General features: G+C 33.2%; 2 protein-coding genes and 1 pseudogene across 2 annotated transcripts; 2 read left to right on the forward strand and 1 right to left on the reverse strand.

Annotated features, from left to right (window-relative positions):
• Positions 1 to 42: 42 nt before the first annotated feature.
• LOC145599280 (uncharacterized) lies at positions 43 to 2,205 on the reverse strand. Its single transcript, XM_081655677.1, has 3 exons — positions 2,077 to 2,205; positions 653 to 1,469; positions 43 to 566 (listed from the first exon to the last, which is right to left on the reverse strand). Exons 2-3 carry the CDS (start codon positions 1,464 to 1,466, stop codon positions 550 to 552), a joined length of 831 nt encoding a protein of 276 aa, XP_081511803.1. The 5' UTR covers positions 1,467 to 1,469; positions 2,077 to 2,205; the 3' UTR covers positions 43 to 549.
• Positions 2,206 to 4,062: 1,857 nt separating this feature from the next.
• LOC145596808 (putative mitochondrial protein AtMg00820 pseudogene) lies at positions 4,063 to 4,482 on the forward strand (annotated as a pseudogene).
• A 10,228-nt stretch (positions 4,483 to 14,710) lies between these two features.
• LOC145596810 (FBD-associated F-box protein At2g26860-like) lies at positions 14,711 to 15,727 on the forward strand. The gene has a single exon (XM_081653005.1). The coding sequence runs from the start codon at positions 14,711 to 14,713 to the stop codon at positions 15,725 to 15,727; it is 1,017 nt and encodes a 338-aa protein (XP_081509131.1).
• Positions 15,728 to 19,059: the final 3,332 nt, after the last annotated feature.

The raw sequence follows: 19,059 nt of genomic DNA on the forward strand, positions 1-19,059 counted from the left end.
GCCTATTCTTCCTCGTACCATTTTCAACTCATAGTTCCACTTCATTTTTAACCAAGTTTTGACTTCTTTTTAGGCCCTGTATAAATCGTCCATAACTTTGACATGTTTTCTCTGTTATTCACGAATTAACATCAAAACTTAAGATGTGATTTATTTGTAATATTCATATCAATTAAAATAGTCATGATTTTTGTTACTAATTAATTATGTCCATTGTTCAGAAAGTCAAAAAGAGTGAATTTTGATCATTTTCCAATTATAATTTTGGCTCATGAAGAGTATAGTCTTATTGAGAGGTGCCAAACCTCAACCCATTACAATGTTATTGCTTGTTAATAATTCAATTTCATTCATTCGCGAATTATCATTTGTTAGAACAATATAACAATTGTTCATTTTCTCAAAAAAAAAAAAAAAAAAAAAAAAAGGTTCAAATCTATAATAAACGCTAAAGGCAAAAATAAACTACATATGCTTATAGTTACAGCCACTATAGCAACCCTTGTTCCATTTTCAACTCAAAGTTCCACTTTACTTTTAACCAAGATTCTACTTCTTTTTTGGCCCTGTATATTTGAACAAATATCAAAACCACAATCAGTATCTAATTACGAAGATGCAAATATAAATTAATTTTAATAATGAAAATTACCTGAAGTAAAAGGGTGGAGGTTCAAACATCCATTTTTCTCATCATCCTTGTATTTGTGGCAATCTCTTTTGAAATGCCCGATTTTCTTACAGTATAAACACGTACTCTCGGAAGGAGAAGCATTTTTCTTGCTCTTCTTAGTTCCATTCTTCTTGAATCCCTCGCCTTTGCAAACCATAAGACATTGCATCTTGGGCTTAATATTAATAATTTGTTCAAAAGTTTGAAGCATGTTGAGTAATTCAATCAAAGGCTTTTCCGTCTCATACATAATAAAGTTCTTTCTGAATTCGTTGAACCCATCATGAAGCGAACGGAATATAATCACTGTGGCCAATTCTGGAGTAAAAGGAGAACCAATGTGCTCCATGATTTCAAAATAACCAATCATTTTCTGAACTTGAGGTCCAACAGGCTTTCCTTCCTCGAGCTTAGTGTCAAGAATCGCGTTCATGGTTTGAACCATCTTACTCCTCTTTAGCCCTCGAAACATGGTCTTAAGCTTCACGATCATGTTGTAAGCATCCATGTTCTCAAATTGTCTTTGAAAGTTAAAGTCCATGGATAACAACATAAGGCACGCGACAGAAATAGATTGCTCTCTAGCATTCTTTTCAGCCATTATCTCATCAATTGTTCCTCCGTTTTCAGGAAGAAGTGGAATAGGGGCCTCCAAGATTGACTCTTTCCCTACTTGCTTCAGAACTATTATTAGATCATGATGCCAATCAAGGAAGTTATTGAGGAAATTATTTCCGCTCAACTTTTCCTTCTCTAGGAAGGGAAGTAAAATTGAGTTATCGTTGTTACACATGATCTGCAATCAAAAATAAAAAGAACAAAAAACAATAATAAGAAGAAGATTATTAGCTAATTTGTGAGACATATACACCCGATTGTATTTAACAACCTATGCACTTGAACATGTATATCGCCGATACACGGAACTTTCCTCCATCACCATACAATAATACCATAACAAAACGAGGTTCTATCCTAAAACCAATTGGCGATACAAGGATTAGTCTATTCAATGTGGGACAAATCCTCACATGGTTGTAATCAACATAATCGGGTACAAATCGCTTTAACTACTCAAGTCAGTTCCTTAGTTCCAATTTTAATTTAATTCATCATCAGCCAAGAATTAATCTCAGCCATTTTTGACATAATACAAAATCAAAGAATGCAACTTTTCAAATGACAAATCAAAGATTAATCGCAGGATAATTACAGAAATCATCAATAAAATAACAAACACAAGAAAATTAAATTAAAAGGGAAAAGGGGATTACAGATAAAAAATCGTAATTTAGGAATATTGATGAATGAATACAAAATTAAGCAGAAATTTACACATAACCATCAAAAATTGAAATACATAAAAAAGAATTTTTCATATAAATAAACAAAATTGAACTAACCCTTGGTGATTTTCGGGAGAATGTAAGTAACTTGAGATATCAACGAACTCAAAATCAATAATTTTGAATTCTGCTTCTGAGAGAAAGAAAGGAGGAATAGAGAGAGAGTAATAACAAATTTGAGGGTTGTGGGACTTGTGTCTGACGGCTGACCCGTTAAAGGTTTTTATAGTACCCCTGAAATGGCCTGAATTTTCGTTTTGTTCATTTTCTTAGTTTTTATTGATTATAAAATTGTTTTTATCCTTTTGAAAATAATTTTCACTAGTTTGAAACTTTGAACTTGCTTTCTCCCTTTTTTTTTATATCCCATAATGACATGTGTACATGAAACACATGTCGATGTAAAATTTTAACCAGCACTCCCTCCGTCCCCTTTTGATAGTCCCTTATGGATATTTTTCATGGGAATTAATAAACACAAATAAGAATAGTAAAAGTGCATTAAAAATGTAAATTGACATTGAGTATGCAAAAAAGTAGAGAGAGAAAGTAATAAAAGTACATTGGAAAATAAAATTTACATGAAAAATATAAATTTGCACAAGTATTGTTACAAATTGGAGGGAATTTTGGTAAAAAAATTGATATTAATGGTTGTTGGAAAAAGCAAATGAGGTGAACATTTTGGGACTAAAATTTGCCCATAAGAGACTATCAAAAGGGGACGGAGGGAGTAATATATTATAAACTAGATTGGGTTCCGTGTCGTGCACGGTAATGTAAGGTCTTATTCACTTCATCTTAGAAAAATAATATTTAGTAAAAATAAATTCAGTTCATTAAAAATCAGTAAGCCATGTTCACTTCACCTTAAAAAAATAACATCAAGTAAAAAAAAAAAAAAATTAGTTCAGTAAAAATAATTTCAATTCAGTAAAATAAGTTCAATTCAGTAAAAATAAGTTCAGTTCAGTAAAATTCAGTATCTTTAAAGAAGAAATATTATAGAAAATCAGTAAAAAAAAATTAATTTCAGTTTAGTAAAAATAGTTAAAGTTCAGCAAACATAATTTTAGTTCAGTAAAAATAATTTCAGTTCAACAAAAATAAGGTGAAGTAAACGGGACCTAACTTTAAAGAAGAAATTTAACAGAAAATCGGTAAAAATAATTTAAGTTTAGTAAAAATAATTTCAGTTCAGCCAAAATAATTAAAGTTTAGCAAAGATGATTTCATTTCAGTAAAAATAGTTTCAGTTTAACAAAAATAAGGTGAATTAGTGATGATGTGAAACTAAACATGGAATATAGCAAAAAAAGTCGATTATCCCAATGAGTACATCAAATCTACGTCTTAGCCCTTATATATACATGAGTGTTAAAAAAATCAATGATAAATAAGTACCGTTTTTCTTTATACAAGATCTAACGGCGAGGAAGGTGATTGGAGTGGGTGAACGAGTGGATGTACTTTACTATTCCGAGGGCATCCTTCGGGAAAAGTAGAACAACTTCCGTTTGTGAGTCATAGTAGTAGTAAATTAAAATCTTGTGATGTATGCCCTAGGACAAAACAACATAGGATTAGTTTTTCTTTGAGTAAAAAAAAGCCAGTAGAATTTTCGAGCTTGTTCATTTAAACTTGTGGAGGCCTTACAAGACTCCATCATCTTGTGGTGCTCGTTATTTTTTAACTATCGTAGATGATTATTTTAGGGGTGTGTGGACTTATTTACTAAGCAATAAAACGGAAGTTGAATAAATGTTCAATAGTGCACACATGTCTCTTAAAAGGGTGGGGGGGGGGGGGGGGGAAGTGTGCAGGAAGAGGGTGAACACAACACATCAGTTCACGAGCTAACAATTAGGGACAAGGCCTTGGGTAAAGGCATGAGAACAAAGGTTCCCTCCGTGAAACTCTGCGATTATGTAACTCACACCATCATAAATAAAAGTCCATCTACATCAGCTCACTTGCAACATCACTCACCTCTGGTATACTGTTTACCTTATAATAAATTTTATTGATTCTCACCGATTTTCTATGAAACATAGAATCTATATTGCTGCTATTACAGGAGGAAATGAACCCAAAAGTTTCAAAGAAGCAATGAAACACGAGGGTTGGAGAAAAGCTATGGAAGATGAGATACAGGCACTTGAAGAACATGGAACTTGGGTGCTTGAAAAATTACCACCTAGTAAAAAGGCACTCAGGAGCAAGTGGGTGTACAAAGAAAAATACGACGAGCATGGGAATTTGCAGAGGTTGAAGGCAAGGCTAGTTATCTTTGGCCATCATCAGGTTGAAGGACTAGACTATAATGAGACGTTCGCTCCAGTGGCAAAAATGGTGACAGTTCGAACATTTCTTGTAGTTGCGGCGGTGAAAAATTGGGATGTCCATCAAATGATGTTCATAATGCTTTTCTTCATGGAGATTTGGAGGAAGAGGTATGCATGAAAATTTCCCCTGGTTTTGAAATTAATAAATTTGACAAAGTTTAAAGGATGTAAAAATCATTGTACGCTCTCAAGCAAGCTCCCATGTGTTGGTTTGCAAAGCTAGCTACAGCTTTGAAATCTTAAGGCTTTAAACAGTCATGCTATGATTATTCTTTATTTACTCTAACAAAGGGAAAGATGCAGCTCAATGTATTAATATATGTCGATGATTTAATTATTTCAGGGAACGATAAATCTTCCATTATTGAATTTAAGACATATCTGGGAAATTGGTTTAACATGAAAGATCTTGGAGTGTTGAAATATTTTTTGGGGCTAGAGGTAGCCCGGAATGCACAGAGAATTTTATTTTTCCAGAGGAAATATGCGTTGGATATTATCACCGAGGCCGGTTTATTAGATGCCAAACCTGCTGAGTTCCCTATGGAACAAAATCACAAGTTGGCTTTGGCACAAGGTGAGTTTTTTCGCGATATAGAGAAATATTGCCGGCTCATAGGTTGATTGATTTATTTGTCTACTACGAGACCAGATTTAGCATACTCTATGCACATTGTATCAAAGTTTATGAAAAATCCCAAGATTGATCATTGGGAAGCAGCTCTGCGAGTTGTTAGATATTTGAAGAAGAGCCCAAGATAGGGAATTTTATTGAGATACGACAGTGCTTTACAATTGGAAGGATAGTGTGACTCGGATTGGGCAGGTTGTCTTCTTTCCAGGCGATTTTTGAGTGGTTGGTTTGTGCTTCTTGGTTTGTCTCTAGTGTCATGGAAAACCAAAAAGCAACCTACTGTTTCTCTTTCTTCAGCAGAAGCAGAATATCGTTCGATGACTGCAGTGACTTGTGAATTAAAGTGGTTGAAACGACTTCTTGGTGACTTAGGTGTTAAACATGAGAATGCGATGCACCTTTATTGTGATAGTCAGTCAGCGTTATACATTGTGCAAAATCCAGTGTTCCATGAACGAACGAAACATATTGAAGCAGATTATTATTTTGTTCGGGATGCAATCACAGATGGGACGATTAAACCTTTGTATGTCTCTACGACGGTTCAGTTGGCTGACATTTTTACTAAGGCTTTGGAAAATCTAAGTTCGAGTTTCTTCTTCGCAAGTTGGGTGTCCGAGATCTGTGCTCTCCAACTTGAGGGGGGGGGGGAGGTATTGGGATATATTTTAGGAATGATAATATTGTGAATATTATGAAAGGATATCTTACAAATATTGTGATATTGTGACTTATCTTAGGTTATTTGGCCTTGTCCTCCAAATATACCTATCTATAAATATTGTATGTGGCTGATGTTGATCAATGTGAATCTTAGGTTATTTGGCCTTGTCCTCCAAGTATACCTATCTTTAAATATTGTATGTGGCTGATTTTGATCAATGTGAATTACACAGAGTATTATTCAATTATATTTTAGCAAATTCTTGATGATGATTAAGTGGGGGTTACACATGATCTGCAATCAAAAATAAAAAAATTTTTTTGTTAAACATTCAACATAACAATGACCTTAAGATTTTGTTTTTTTTTAAATTTTTCTTTTTTTATAAAAATCATTAAAGCTAGCTATTAAAAATTTTATTCAAGCCAATTTTAGTCCTTTTTATGAATGAAAATAATTACAACATCTCATTTTGTTAAATATGGGTCTAGGTCGCACCCGCAAATTAAGAGAGAGAGAGTCCATTTCACAAGTCCAATGGAGGTTCCATCCCAAAACCATATGACAATAGGAGGAGTAGCCCCTTAGCCTTATCAGATGTTTAAGTCTCTTCTTCAACCAATGTGGGACACTTACATGTGGTGATACTTGGGAGATTTATTCTTCAACACTCCCCCTCACATGTAAGGTCCTTTTTAACTTTATCTCATGTGATTTTTTGGGCTAGAGTGCTTCTTTACTCCCCCCTCTCATGGACCAACTCTTGATCCAATGAACTTTAGCCATTTAAGGTCCCATATCGTGAACCTGGCTCTGATACCATGAAAAATTAGGGGAAAGAGTGAATAGAATGTGTTGCCCTTGATGTTTTGATGATAACACAAGTGAAACAAGTGGACTAATGAATTTTGTGAGTCTTGTAGTCTGTTTATAAATTACAGGAATCACTCAAGGCAAAGGAACACAAGGAGCTAAAAGTCAAAGAGATCAGCTGAAGAGTTCCCGAGAAGGAACTAGAGCTTCGAAGCAGAAGCTAAGGAAAGAAGACTCGAAGCAGAGACTTCTTAGAGAAGCATAAAGTCTGAAGTATTTTTCTATTTTAGGTTTTATGTAAGTGAAAATTAATTAGGATTAATGCTAAGTGGAATGCGTTCGAAAAAAAGATAAGTTTTGACTTGCTAAAAATTAGGAGAGTTTGTTTGAGAAAATCTTTTGTGATCTTATCTTTTAAACTGATAATATATTTTCAGAAAAAAAATTTTTTTTGCAAAAAACAAACTTCCTAAGCTTGCGCAACTGACTGTTGATTCAGTCTTCTCCACTCACCAATATGCTGCTTCCTTAAGGCTCAACATGCCCTGGATTTTAGGACACAATTGAGAGTTTTGGAAGTGGTGTAGAGTAGTGGAGTTGATATGCAACAGTGGTGGTGTGAGTGGTGGAAAGTGTGGCGTTTTCTCCAAGCAATGTTTTCCTAAAAATGTCGAAGTTATTTTCTGGATAACTTCACCCTTGCTCAAATACTTTTATCTTTCTTTCTTGTTCATAAACGAGTCAAGAGTCGCATTCCACTTAAGTGTTTTTCTTAATTACTTTCACTAGAGTTTGTCATTGAGTTGTAACTTGGGAATTGGGAGTTTGAGTGAACTCTAAGAGAAGTTAGAAGAGAAAGAGAGAGAAGAGAAGAGTAGCAAGTAGTGGGACTTGCTGCTGGGAACTTCAAGTTCATAGAGGAACTTGAAGATTGATTCTTTAGCTTATAATAGGTTGTTTGCCCTGTTATAGTGGAGAATCTTTCCTAAAATCCAAGTGGTCGTGGTTTTTCCTCTTGTTAGGGCCAAGAGCTTTTCCACGTAAAATCTCTCTGTGTTCACTTTAAGTTCCTGTAGCTTAGTTATTTTCAATTCCGCAAAAAGTTAGCTCAATTCTCTTAAACTACAATTCACCCCCCCCCCTCTTGTAGTATTCTTCTAAAGTAACAGAATGGCTTGATTATTATTCATCAATAGGTAGAGTATTTATACCAAACTTATGAACATAACATAGGAAACAATAATCTTAAAAAATATACTACTATAATCATAAATCCTAAAGATATATTCTCTAAATAATATCTTAACATAAAATAAATCTAAATATATTATTCTCCTAATAAGATCAATACGGAAAATATACCACATATATATTTTCCGATATTTCATATCTCTAACACCAACCTGCAATCGTAAGTAACACGAATGTTGCGATTGGAAATTCTTTTGTTGAAGTCGAGGTGCACACTCTTGTGATGTCGCCTTCAATTTTTTTTTCTTCAATGATGAGAACGTTCATCTTTTCGAACTCATATCAGTCATATGTCATCAATTAAACAAGAACGTCATTCTTTTCGAACCTGCAAATATAACAATTTTTGGTTTTTTCAGAGCAAAACCGAGCTTCAATCAAATATTGGTTTTTAAGAGTAAACCACACTCAAATCTTTTATTGGTCTTTTAGAGTAAACCACACTCAAATCCTTTATTGGTCTTTTAGAGTTAACCATACTCAAATCTCTTATTGGTTTTTTAGAGTAAAACCAAACTCATATCCAAAGGAGCAAAATCATGCTCGAATAACCTCACCAAAAAAAAAAAAAAATTATCTTTGCACAGCGGAATTTTTGGGTAAACTTTATGAATCCCGCCGGTGAGTTTAATTTTCTAACTCACCGGCGTTGGGAAAAATTTTGTAAACGGCTATTTAACCTGCTCTTGATACCATGACAAATTAGAGAGGAAATATAATAGAATGGCTTGTATTGATACTAACGACGTGCTCTCATCCTATCGCTTTCCCATTCACCTTGAATCGTCCTTTAGGCAACCTGGCCAAGCATGAAAGCTGCCATTCTCGATTGTTGAAAAAACATCCAATGCTTATAACAAGGTTTGAAAGATGATTTTATTCATCTACTACCGCAAGATATTAGGGCATAAATTAAATAATTAGAGCATGTATTATCAAATATAACTTCCTGGCATTCAAAATTTAGGGTTCTCGGATTCATGAATATAATACTCCATACAATTTATTTCAACATGTAATCATTACTTTAGCACTACTCTTGCCAATTAAATACGTATAATTCGGAATTTTGAGCAAATTTAAAGTAGGACATTTTGTGATAAACTACCTTATAAAACACTTTTGTTGCGAGAAACTACCTAATCACCACTTTTTTTTTTTTATCATGTCACGTGCCAAAACTCCTAATTAAGAAAAAAAAGGAGGGAAGGGTGAATTAAAAGTCACGTGATTGGCATATGATGTGGTCAACGCCGGAAAATGAAAGTTAACGGTGACTTTCCGACCAATGGTAGCCTCTTACAACATTTACCCTTTTATAAGGTAATTTCTTACAAAATTTTACTTATTAGGTAGTTTCACGCAAAAAGTGTTGTATAAGGTAGTTTTTCACAAAGTATTCTTAAATAAAATTGACATTTTTTTTGTGTTCCACCCGATTCACCTTTTGGGCTAATTCGGATTCGGGATCAGTTTTGGGTGGTTAGGTTCCAGTCTCCTCCCAATTGTTGTTCCGGGGGATCAAACACAGGTCCTCCCAACCAAGTGTTAGTTGTCTCAATCACCACTACACCAACATTCAATTGGTATAAAATTGGGATAGTACGCATGAAGATATCATTAAGGATAGTGGGAATATGTGCAATTCATCAAGACGGCATAATATTAAGCATAAAATACAATAAACAAGAAAAAAATGAACTAAAAACCTACTTTAATAGAGATTAATACTAATAATCAACCATATTGGAGTCAATCGTATCAATAATCAATAACATAATACTAAAAACAGACACCAAGAATGACACATGTCATTTCTTGGTGCTGTTTTTTCCCTCCAAAATTTCTTCCCTTTATTTTTTTTTTCACTTCCTTAAAAAAAATTTACTTTTTATATATTTGTGATTCACTTCCTTATAAAAATATTCACTACATCATATGATTATAATAATCACTTCCTAAAAAAATATTCTCATACTTTTCATATCTTTTATTTTATAAAATATTAATTTACATTCTTTTCTTTTGATTCGAAACTCAATTCTAGATATAAACTAGATAATGCCCGAGTCATACTCGGGTTTTAAAAATACAAATTAGTAATTGAAATAAAGATTTCCCTTTAGAATAGGATTTATAGACAAATTATATATAGATTTGTAGATAAAATAATGATTTTTCACTATTAAAAATAAAATAATGATTTTTAAAAAAATAAAAATAAAAATGTAGAGTTTGGAAAGGAAAATTCCAAAAAAAAAAAAAAACAAACTCACTTTAGTATAGAATTTAGATAGATTATAGGTATAGATTTGTAGATAATTTATGATTTAAAAAAAAAAGTTAGGGAATTCCCTTAAAAAAATAATCTCACTTTAGTAAAGGATATAGATACTACACCTCATTCAAACTCTAAATATATTGTTTATTTTTTAAAAATAAATGAAATTGTAAAATAAAAACTGTCAAAAAATAATACAACATTTGACCCATTCTTTTATAATAATACAATGTTTTGATTATTTTGTAAAATTATAACCTTTAAGAGGTGTTCATTTAAACATGACAAAATCAAATTTTCGGTGGGTTTTGAGGTGGGAGGAGAGGAGAGGATATTCCCCCCTTCCCCATTCCCACCACAAAAAACTCATCCCCTTTCATAACCTCAAATTCATCCGCACAAAGGGGTTATGATCAGAGTTATTAGAGGTAATTTTTTATTTTTGTTTATAATTGTATGAATGTATTTTCATAAAAAATTTAGTGATTATTTCTTAATTATTCAAAAACATGCGCATACTACTCTTATTGTCTCTGTATTAAAGCTCGTTCCCAAATTCTATGGAATGACAATGGTGTTTTTGAAGAGCATAAGAATTATATAGTTGATTTTGACTGGTTAATTCTTAATCCACTCATGACATTAAATTCTTTGCGAATTTCATAAATGCTAAAACAAAAATGTGCTTCTCGACTATATATATAGAAGTATTTTTGCCGAATTTTAATGTTATTAATTTTGTTTTACTATGTAAATGTACATCCGTTTCATGTGTCTAATTGTGAAAAAAAATCAATTTGAAATAATTTGGTGTGATAGTGACGTTTTTTAGATCGTCAGAAATTCATTGTGATTGAATAATATTTAATCTAATCAGGACATTAAATATTTTGCGGATTTTGGAAATACTAAAAGAACACAATTATTCAATGTCATGCTTTTATTATTTTATGTTAATGTTATTTTTATTAATTTTCCGATATTTTTGGATAATGTGCAATGTGTAATGTTATTATTAATATTACTATTTGCATGTGTAATGTATTATCAATATTATAATATGCAATATGTAATAATATGCAATTAGGTGAAATAACTTTAAGTTCAAATAGTACAATGTGAAAATAATACAATCGTATCTGTTAAATCGAATACCTTTCATCTGTGCACAAAAGTGAAATAATTATTTTTTGCCCGAATTGAAATTGACATAGACACATAATAATTCTATTAAGTCCAAACCAATATAAGGGTTTATGTGATTCTCTACCCTATAAAAGCCGGGGAACAAAAATAAGAATTACTGCTGAAATGAGGGATTTCCTTATGAACAGTGCGCGTACGAAATTGCCCCTGTACTTTGTGCTGGAAATTCCTTATCTACAGTGTCTTTCCTATTTTACCCTCAATTAATTTACATGTGCACATGGGGCCATGGGGGTGGTCTCTCTCTCCTCATTTTTCTTTAATTTTCTTGAGAAACTCTCCATTTTCTCCCTCCTCCATTTTCTCTCTCCTCATTTTTCTTTAATTTCAAACTAATTCTATACCTCCACAACCTTGATGATGTTGCTTGTCAGAAAAATTGTTTTATTAGACGACGACGACGATGAATTCACCACTGGTAGAAGGGTGGTCACGACGAGGGTATAGTAGGTTTTGGGGGTCGATGTTCGCGGGGGACGGTGGTTTTAAGGGCTGCAGTTGCGCGGCTTGTGATTTTGGGGCCACCGCCACCTAGACGCGAAACCACCGCGACCCGAAACCACCACCACCCAGACGCAAAACCACCGCAATCCACCCCAGCCAACCTAACCCCAAAACCAACCTAACCCCAGACCAGAAACCATGCCACCCAGACGCGAAACCATCGCGACCCGAAACCACCACCCAGACGCGAAACCATCGCGACCTGAAACCACCACCCAGACGCGAAACCCACAAGAAATTCCGAACAACCGAGGTAGTTGATTTTGTTGCTGGTTGGTTGACATGGAAGATCGGGGAAGATGAAGAAGAAACGTCAAAAATGTAGGTCCTACTAACGGATTCATGGACGGAATCCGTTAGTTGGTGGTAAAATCGATTTTTTGGAAATTTTGGTGGTGGTAAAGTAAATTTTTTTTTTTTTGGAGGTGGTAAATTCAATTAAGTGGTTATTTGAAGGTAGTAAAAATCAAAATTTCCTATATGACATAAAGAATATGGAATATCTATGTTAACTAAATATTGAAAAATATCTTGGTATAGTAGAACATTGTTTAAGAAGATTTGACAAAAAAAAATAAAAATTAAAAAAATAGAAAAAAATGGAGGAAAAATACAGCACCAAAAAATGACACGTGTTATTCTGATGTCTGTTTTATTATTATGTTATTGATTGATTGATTATTGGTGACAAACTTTGATCGACACATAATTTGGACAATAATAATGAATTACTTTATATAAAAGATATAAAAGATATGACATACAAAATATGGAATATTTATGTTAACTAAATATTGAAAAAATATCTTCGTTGGTATAATAGAAGATTGTTTAAGAAGATTTGACAAAAAATAAATAAATAAATAAATAAAATAAAAAATTTGGAGGGAAAATACAGCACAAGAAAATGACACGTGTCATTCCTGGTGTCTGTTTTAGTATTATGTTATTGATTGATTGATTATTAAGATTCAAACTTTTTCAACTTCATTTAAAAACAAGAGGATTATTTTCTGGTAGATTTTGATTTAAGATTATAATTCATTATAAAATTTTGTAAAAACCGTGCATGACACGGGACTTAATCTAGTTGATCACAATACATAAGTCAAAACAGTGACAGGGGAACTCGAGAGATAAGTATAAAATATACTTCGTATACAACATATATCCTATTCCATAGATATCTATCAACAATAATTATATGCTTTTATATACCTCTTGATTTGTTCTTCACTTTTTTTATTTTTTTTATTTTTCTTTTGAACATGATTTGTTCTTCACTTCTTCTATGCTTATTAGATGAAAAATGAAATTAGAATTTCAATCGTAGTTCCTCTGTATTCAATAAAATTGAGATATGGTTTACTGGACCCTTTGGTAGTGTCTGTTGAAGATTACATGGGCCGAAAGTATTTTTGACATCTTGATATACTTATATTATAAGATATTTATATTTTAATTAGCATATATTTTGTTAGTTCCTAGTTATCTCAATATGTGTCAAAAAATAGTTATCTCAATATCTCATTATCTCCTATCTCTAGAATTACGGAATTACCATATGATAGAGTTTCTATATGTTTAGGATTCAATTGTGAAGCCCATAATAATAAAAAAATTATTGATTTATTCACAAAAATGTCCCCATAAGAAAAAAAAATTCGTTTAGCACTATGAGAAACAGGGAATTTCCCGTTAGGATTTATGTGATTCTAATGTATGTTGTGCCTTGGCCGTCGTTTTAATACGATTGATTTCATTAATTCCACATGGTATCAGGCTAATATTTTCAATTTTTTTTTTCATTAATTCCACAAGTTCTAATACTACGTATATTTGAAATTATATATTAAAATGTGATTAAGAAAAAGGAAAAATTGCTCCCATTAATCTGAACTTTGCCTCGTCCGCCGAAAATAATCGCAACTTTCGTTTATTATCTATTGTACCCAACTTTAGGGGGTATTAATTTCTATTGCACCCAAATGACCTGCAACCGGTAAATCAGGTAAATATTTCTAATTTGTTTTTTTTGCACAAGTGCCAACATGTAATTGGTTGAAAAAAAATAGAAAAAAAAAATTTAAAACATAAATAAAAAAAATTAAAAAAAAAGTTTTTTAAAAAAAAAACAACTAAAAAAACGACCACCACCAGCAACCCCCCCAACCATCGCCAAACCCTAACCGTTCCCCTAGCCCCACCAAACACCGGCCGGTCGGAACCCCTAACAACTGAAAACTACCCCGCCAACAAAACCTACCCCCGAAATTACCCAGTGACGCACAATCCCACCCTAGAAACCACCATAACCACCACCCTGAATATCGCACCCCCGTCGAAACCCCACACAGCCGCCGAAAATCCCACCCAGCTACCGATAAACCGCCGATAATCACCAACAACTTCATCCCAACATCCCTAACCAGCAGGGGAGGGGGTTTTCGTGGGTGGGGGAGGGGATTTCGGGGGTGGGGGAGGGGGTTTTCGGGGGTGGGGGAAGGGAAGGGGTGGGTTTCGAGGGAAGGGGAGGGGTTTCCGGGGGTGGGCGGTGGTTTCCGACACCAGGGGAGGGGTTTTTCAGAGGTGGGGGTGATTTCCCGGCGGGGTGGGGGTGGGGGTGTGGTGGCAGCCGCTAGGTATGGGTGGTTTGTGGGGTTTTTATTTTATTTTTTTTTGTTTGTTTTTTTTTGTTTTTTTTTTAAAAAAAATTTAAGCCAATCATACGCTGACACGTGGCTAGGTAACCTGCTACATCAGGTTAGATGACCTGTTGGGTGCAACGAAAATTAATACCCCTAAAGTTGGGTGCAATAGATAATAAACGAAAGTTGGGATTATTTTCGGCGGGCGAGGCAAAGTTCAAATTAATGGGAGCAATTTTTCCTAAGAAAAAAGGAGGATAATATTCTGTACTCCTTATATATGGATATATCCTTGTATATATGAGATTATAAAGTATACCATTGCTTTGACATAAAACTGGGATAATGGCTAAGATTAAGCGATTAAAAACAATGAAGGATATTGATCGATTGAGCTTACTCCCAGACGCCATCCTTATACATATTCTTTCTCTCCTACCTATCAAATCTGCTGTAACCACCTCCTTCTTATCGCGCCAATGGCGTTACCTCTGGACTCACATCACCAACATCATCTTCACTGCAACTTATCTTCCTTCTTCAAGTCATGATTTATCCGCGGCTGTCAATCGTATCATACCGCAGCTCACCTCGAAGAGAATTGATTGTTTTCATCTCTTTTTCAATAAGAAGTGGGAAGAGTATGATTTTTCCGACATTGAATTATGTATTCGTGATATATGCACCCGAAATCCAGAACAAATGGTTGTGGAAAAGCTCTATTATAAGAGATTTATTTTGGCAAGGCTGCCAGCTTGTATCTTTCAATGTCAATCTCTGGTCGAGCTTACACTGATCGAAGATATCAGTATCACACGTGCCGATGAAGGATTTGTTGTGACTCTTCCGAAATTGAAGAAACTTCATTTATCTACAGATTGTGATTTGTTGGCAGCAATTATTAGGTGTTGTCCACTGCTGGAAGATCTAAACCTGTCTATCCATCGTACTAACCGCGATCATCATTTGGATTCAATAGATTTATCAGCTCATAATCTCAAGAAATTGGTTATGAAAGAAAGGAGTCGAATTAGAAATTCAGTCCAACTATCAAAAAACCTTGTAATCAATGTGTCGAAACTAGAAGAAATTACAGTACAGATTCCTGATATGGGGTTTGTTCAATTTATTGGGGATTCAAGCGCTTTAATAAAAGCAGATATTTGTTCAGGATGTACTGATTTGGAGGAAGGTCACCTTAGTTGGCTTAATAGTGTAAAAAGGATGGTGGAACTTATATCTGGTGTAAAATCTCTTAGCCTAGATATAATTAATTTGAAGGATATTGGTAGATTACAATATGACATTGTTCCAATCTTTGAGAAGTTGTATGAATTAAGAATAGAAATTGATAGAAATTGAAAGTATTAAGGATAGTATTAAGTGGTTGAATAATATGTTGGTTTTTCTAAGATGTTGTCCCTGTTTAAAGGTCCTGCATTTAGTGTTTATATCGTATTATAGAGTAAAAGATGAACATATAGAGTCGATCATGCGAATTTTAGATTGCGACAAAAAGATAGAATTGCTATTGGTTTATCTTGAACTAAGAGGTTCCACCAAGGTAAAAGTGACATCAAAAGAGTATGAATTTTGTGAGAAATTGTTCGGCCTTCGGAATCCCTCAGCTTGTGAGATCAAATTCAATGGTCAATATGTGAGCGTTTCTAATAAGAGCTTCATTCCTCGTCGTCGAAGTATTCGCTTGGCTAAGCACAAAGTAGTTTACTAATTAATAGATTTTACCGACGATCTTGGTTGGTCTTCTTCAGTTCGTCTTTATTTTGGTTGATCTTTGCAATTTTATTTATTTATTTAGTTATTTTTTTAGCCTCTTTCCCTACTTATGACCTTATTTATTTATTTATTTTGGTTTAATAGTAAAAACTAGATTAATCCTGTCAAAAAAAAAAAAAAAAAGATTAACAGTCTAACAGAATCATTGCTTGCTTCAACAATATCTCAACCATGTATGCCTGCTATCCTATTTTGGATCGATGGGAATGTGTGGTTGAAGGCTTTAGATGATGGTGTATGGGAAGAGAGCCCGTGACTCTCGCAGATGATGGGGTTATCTATGTTCATAACCCCATATATAAGGCATTCTTTAGGACTTATGATACAGTCACCAAAGAATGGTTGAATGTTTGACTGTCTCCTGAGGCTGAGGCTCACGGTGACTATCAATATTTTATCCAATATCAATATACTGATTTATCATATTTTCTTCCCAATACTATCATCTCAACTCTTGCTGCTCTGCTTTTCGTTACCTCCCTGTCTAGTTAAGCTAAAGTCATCATTGCTGCTGTTTTTATTAAGGTTATAGTAACATGTTCATGATCATTATGTTGATATTTTTCTATATTGTTTCAATTAAGCGGAAATTCTTAGAAAAATTCCGAGTTAAGGGTAGGTTTGGGTCCGTTCATTATGGATAACGAACCATATTCCATTTCTTTCATTTTCCTATTTCTCTTTTCATTGTTCCCCTAGTCTGCTCATGGATATAATGCGGAATTAAGCAAACATTACAAAATGTAAAATTAAGTAGTGTATTGTGTATATGACTTGTGATGGATATGTTATTTTGAGAATTGCTACAAGAAAAGAAGGTTAAATTGCTGACCGATACTGGCATGACAAGTTCCATAAAACGTGATTACTGGTGTATGGTCAAATGGTCAAAGGATCCTCTCCACAACCCAAACACGATATAAGGACCTTATGTGCCACCTTATATATATATATATATATATATATATATATATATATATATATATATATATATATATATATATATATATATATATATATATATATATATATATATATATATATATATATATATATATATATATATATATATATATATAATAGAGACTTTCTCACCAAAAGGTCTGCTTAAAAGGACCTTCCTCACAAATTTTCCGTTAAATAAACTACACCCTATCCCTAGGGTCAAACTTTATAATCTTTCACCGTGAAATACTCTTAATATATAAGAAATAATATAATTATGTGAGATCTTGTTAAATTCGTCTCATGGTATATTTTATTAATATCTAGTTTTTATAATCTTTACATGTATGAAAATGGAATAAGAACCGTAATAAGATGCCTCTTGAAGACTGCAAAAGTCAAATGGCGTAAAAATTTAGGGATGGAGGGAGTATTTGGTTACGGTTTTAATAAGATGTTTTAGCCCTTAGCATTAAGGTCGAAATTAGCCCAAAAGAAAATAAAATAAAATGGGAATTAATTGCAAGTAATAATACAACCTTTGACCGATTCTTTTTTAATATACAACTTTTCGATTATACATTAATCCATTCCCTCACCCCTCCCCTTCACGCAGCTCCCCTAGCCCAGAAACCGGACGGCCGTCGTCCAGTCCTCCTATCCAAACGAAACCCTACCCACAAAAACCAACCACCGTAGCCCCGATTCCACCGCACTTCACCAAGCTCCACCATCAATCGTTGTAATACCCCGTATTTTCATACGTATTTTCCTAATTAATTAATTAGGAATTATTTTATAAAAGAGTATTTTAGTAAATTTATTATTTGGAGCCAAAATGATATTTGAATTTTGGCGTCAAAAGCATTTTGAAATTCAATTATTATTTTGGATAAGATTTATAATCCATTTATCCTATTTAAAAACAAAATTATTTATATATTTCGGATATTTTATTTAAGGCAAAAACTATATTTTATTAATTACATGTCCGAAAATTCCCATTAATTAGTTAGGAATTTCGGATTTCCTATGTGTAGGAAATCTGATTTTTCTTAGTTATTTTTTTGGTGAATAGTTGGTATTCAATTAATTAATTATTCTACATTATTTACGTATACAATTATTTTATTCCTTAAAACCGAACAAAAATCTTCCTAAATACTACTAAGGAAATCTCTTATTTTCCTTAATTCTATTTTTCCATCTTTTTAATATTTGATCATCATATTCTCTTGCCTTTTATTCCTCTTGATTATTCCCCAAGTAATCTTCCTTGCCATATTATTTTTCATGACATACATACCTTTCATATTTAATTATACACAATCACCTTAATATCAAAACCTTCCATGATTCTTTTATTCACTTTTCCAAGTAATCCCATGAACCCTACTTGCCATAATTCTTCCCACATTCTCTTCCCATAATTCTTGCATGAACAAGCCTATAAATACCCCTTCATACCCCCTCACATTCTTCACACCAATTATCTTCTTTTCTTCTCCTCAATTTTACACAAATTATCCCGTTTATCTTTGAAGCCAATTTTCGGGCACTTCTTGTTACTCTCAAAAAATACTTGAGGTTAGGCTCAAGAATCACCTAATTCGGAGTTATAACGAAGGAGTTACAACCTCTGCAAGTTCTGCCTATTATTTCCAACGCAAATTCAATTCTTCTCTCTTTCTTGTTTTCTTATCTTTTCTTCTTTTCTTCTCTTATTCATTTATTATTATTATGGGGGATTTATAAATAATTATTATGAGTATTTTTAATTATATAAAATCAGATTTTTAATGAGGTTTATGAGAAAATAATTTAAAAGGTTCATGTACATATAGTTGGAGGTTTCTAATTATTTGTTAACCTTATATTGATTAAGGTTATATTTATTTGTAGGGTGTGTTCGATCAAGATTCTTGTGGTTCCTTTTGTGTGATTTTGCTAAG

Source organism: Chenopodium album, chromosome 20 (assembly GCF_948465745.1).
Source record: "Chenopodium album chromosome 20, dcCheAlbu1.1, whole genome shotgun sequence".
Classification (NCBI taxonomy): Eukaryota; Viridiplantae; Streptophyta; class Magnoliopsida; order Caryophyllales; family Amaranthaceae; genus Chenopodium; species Chenopodium album.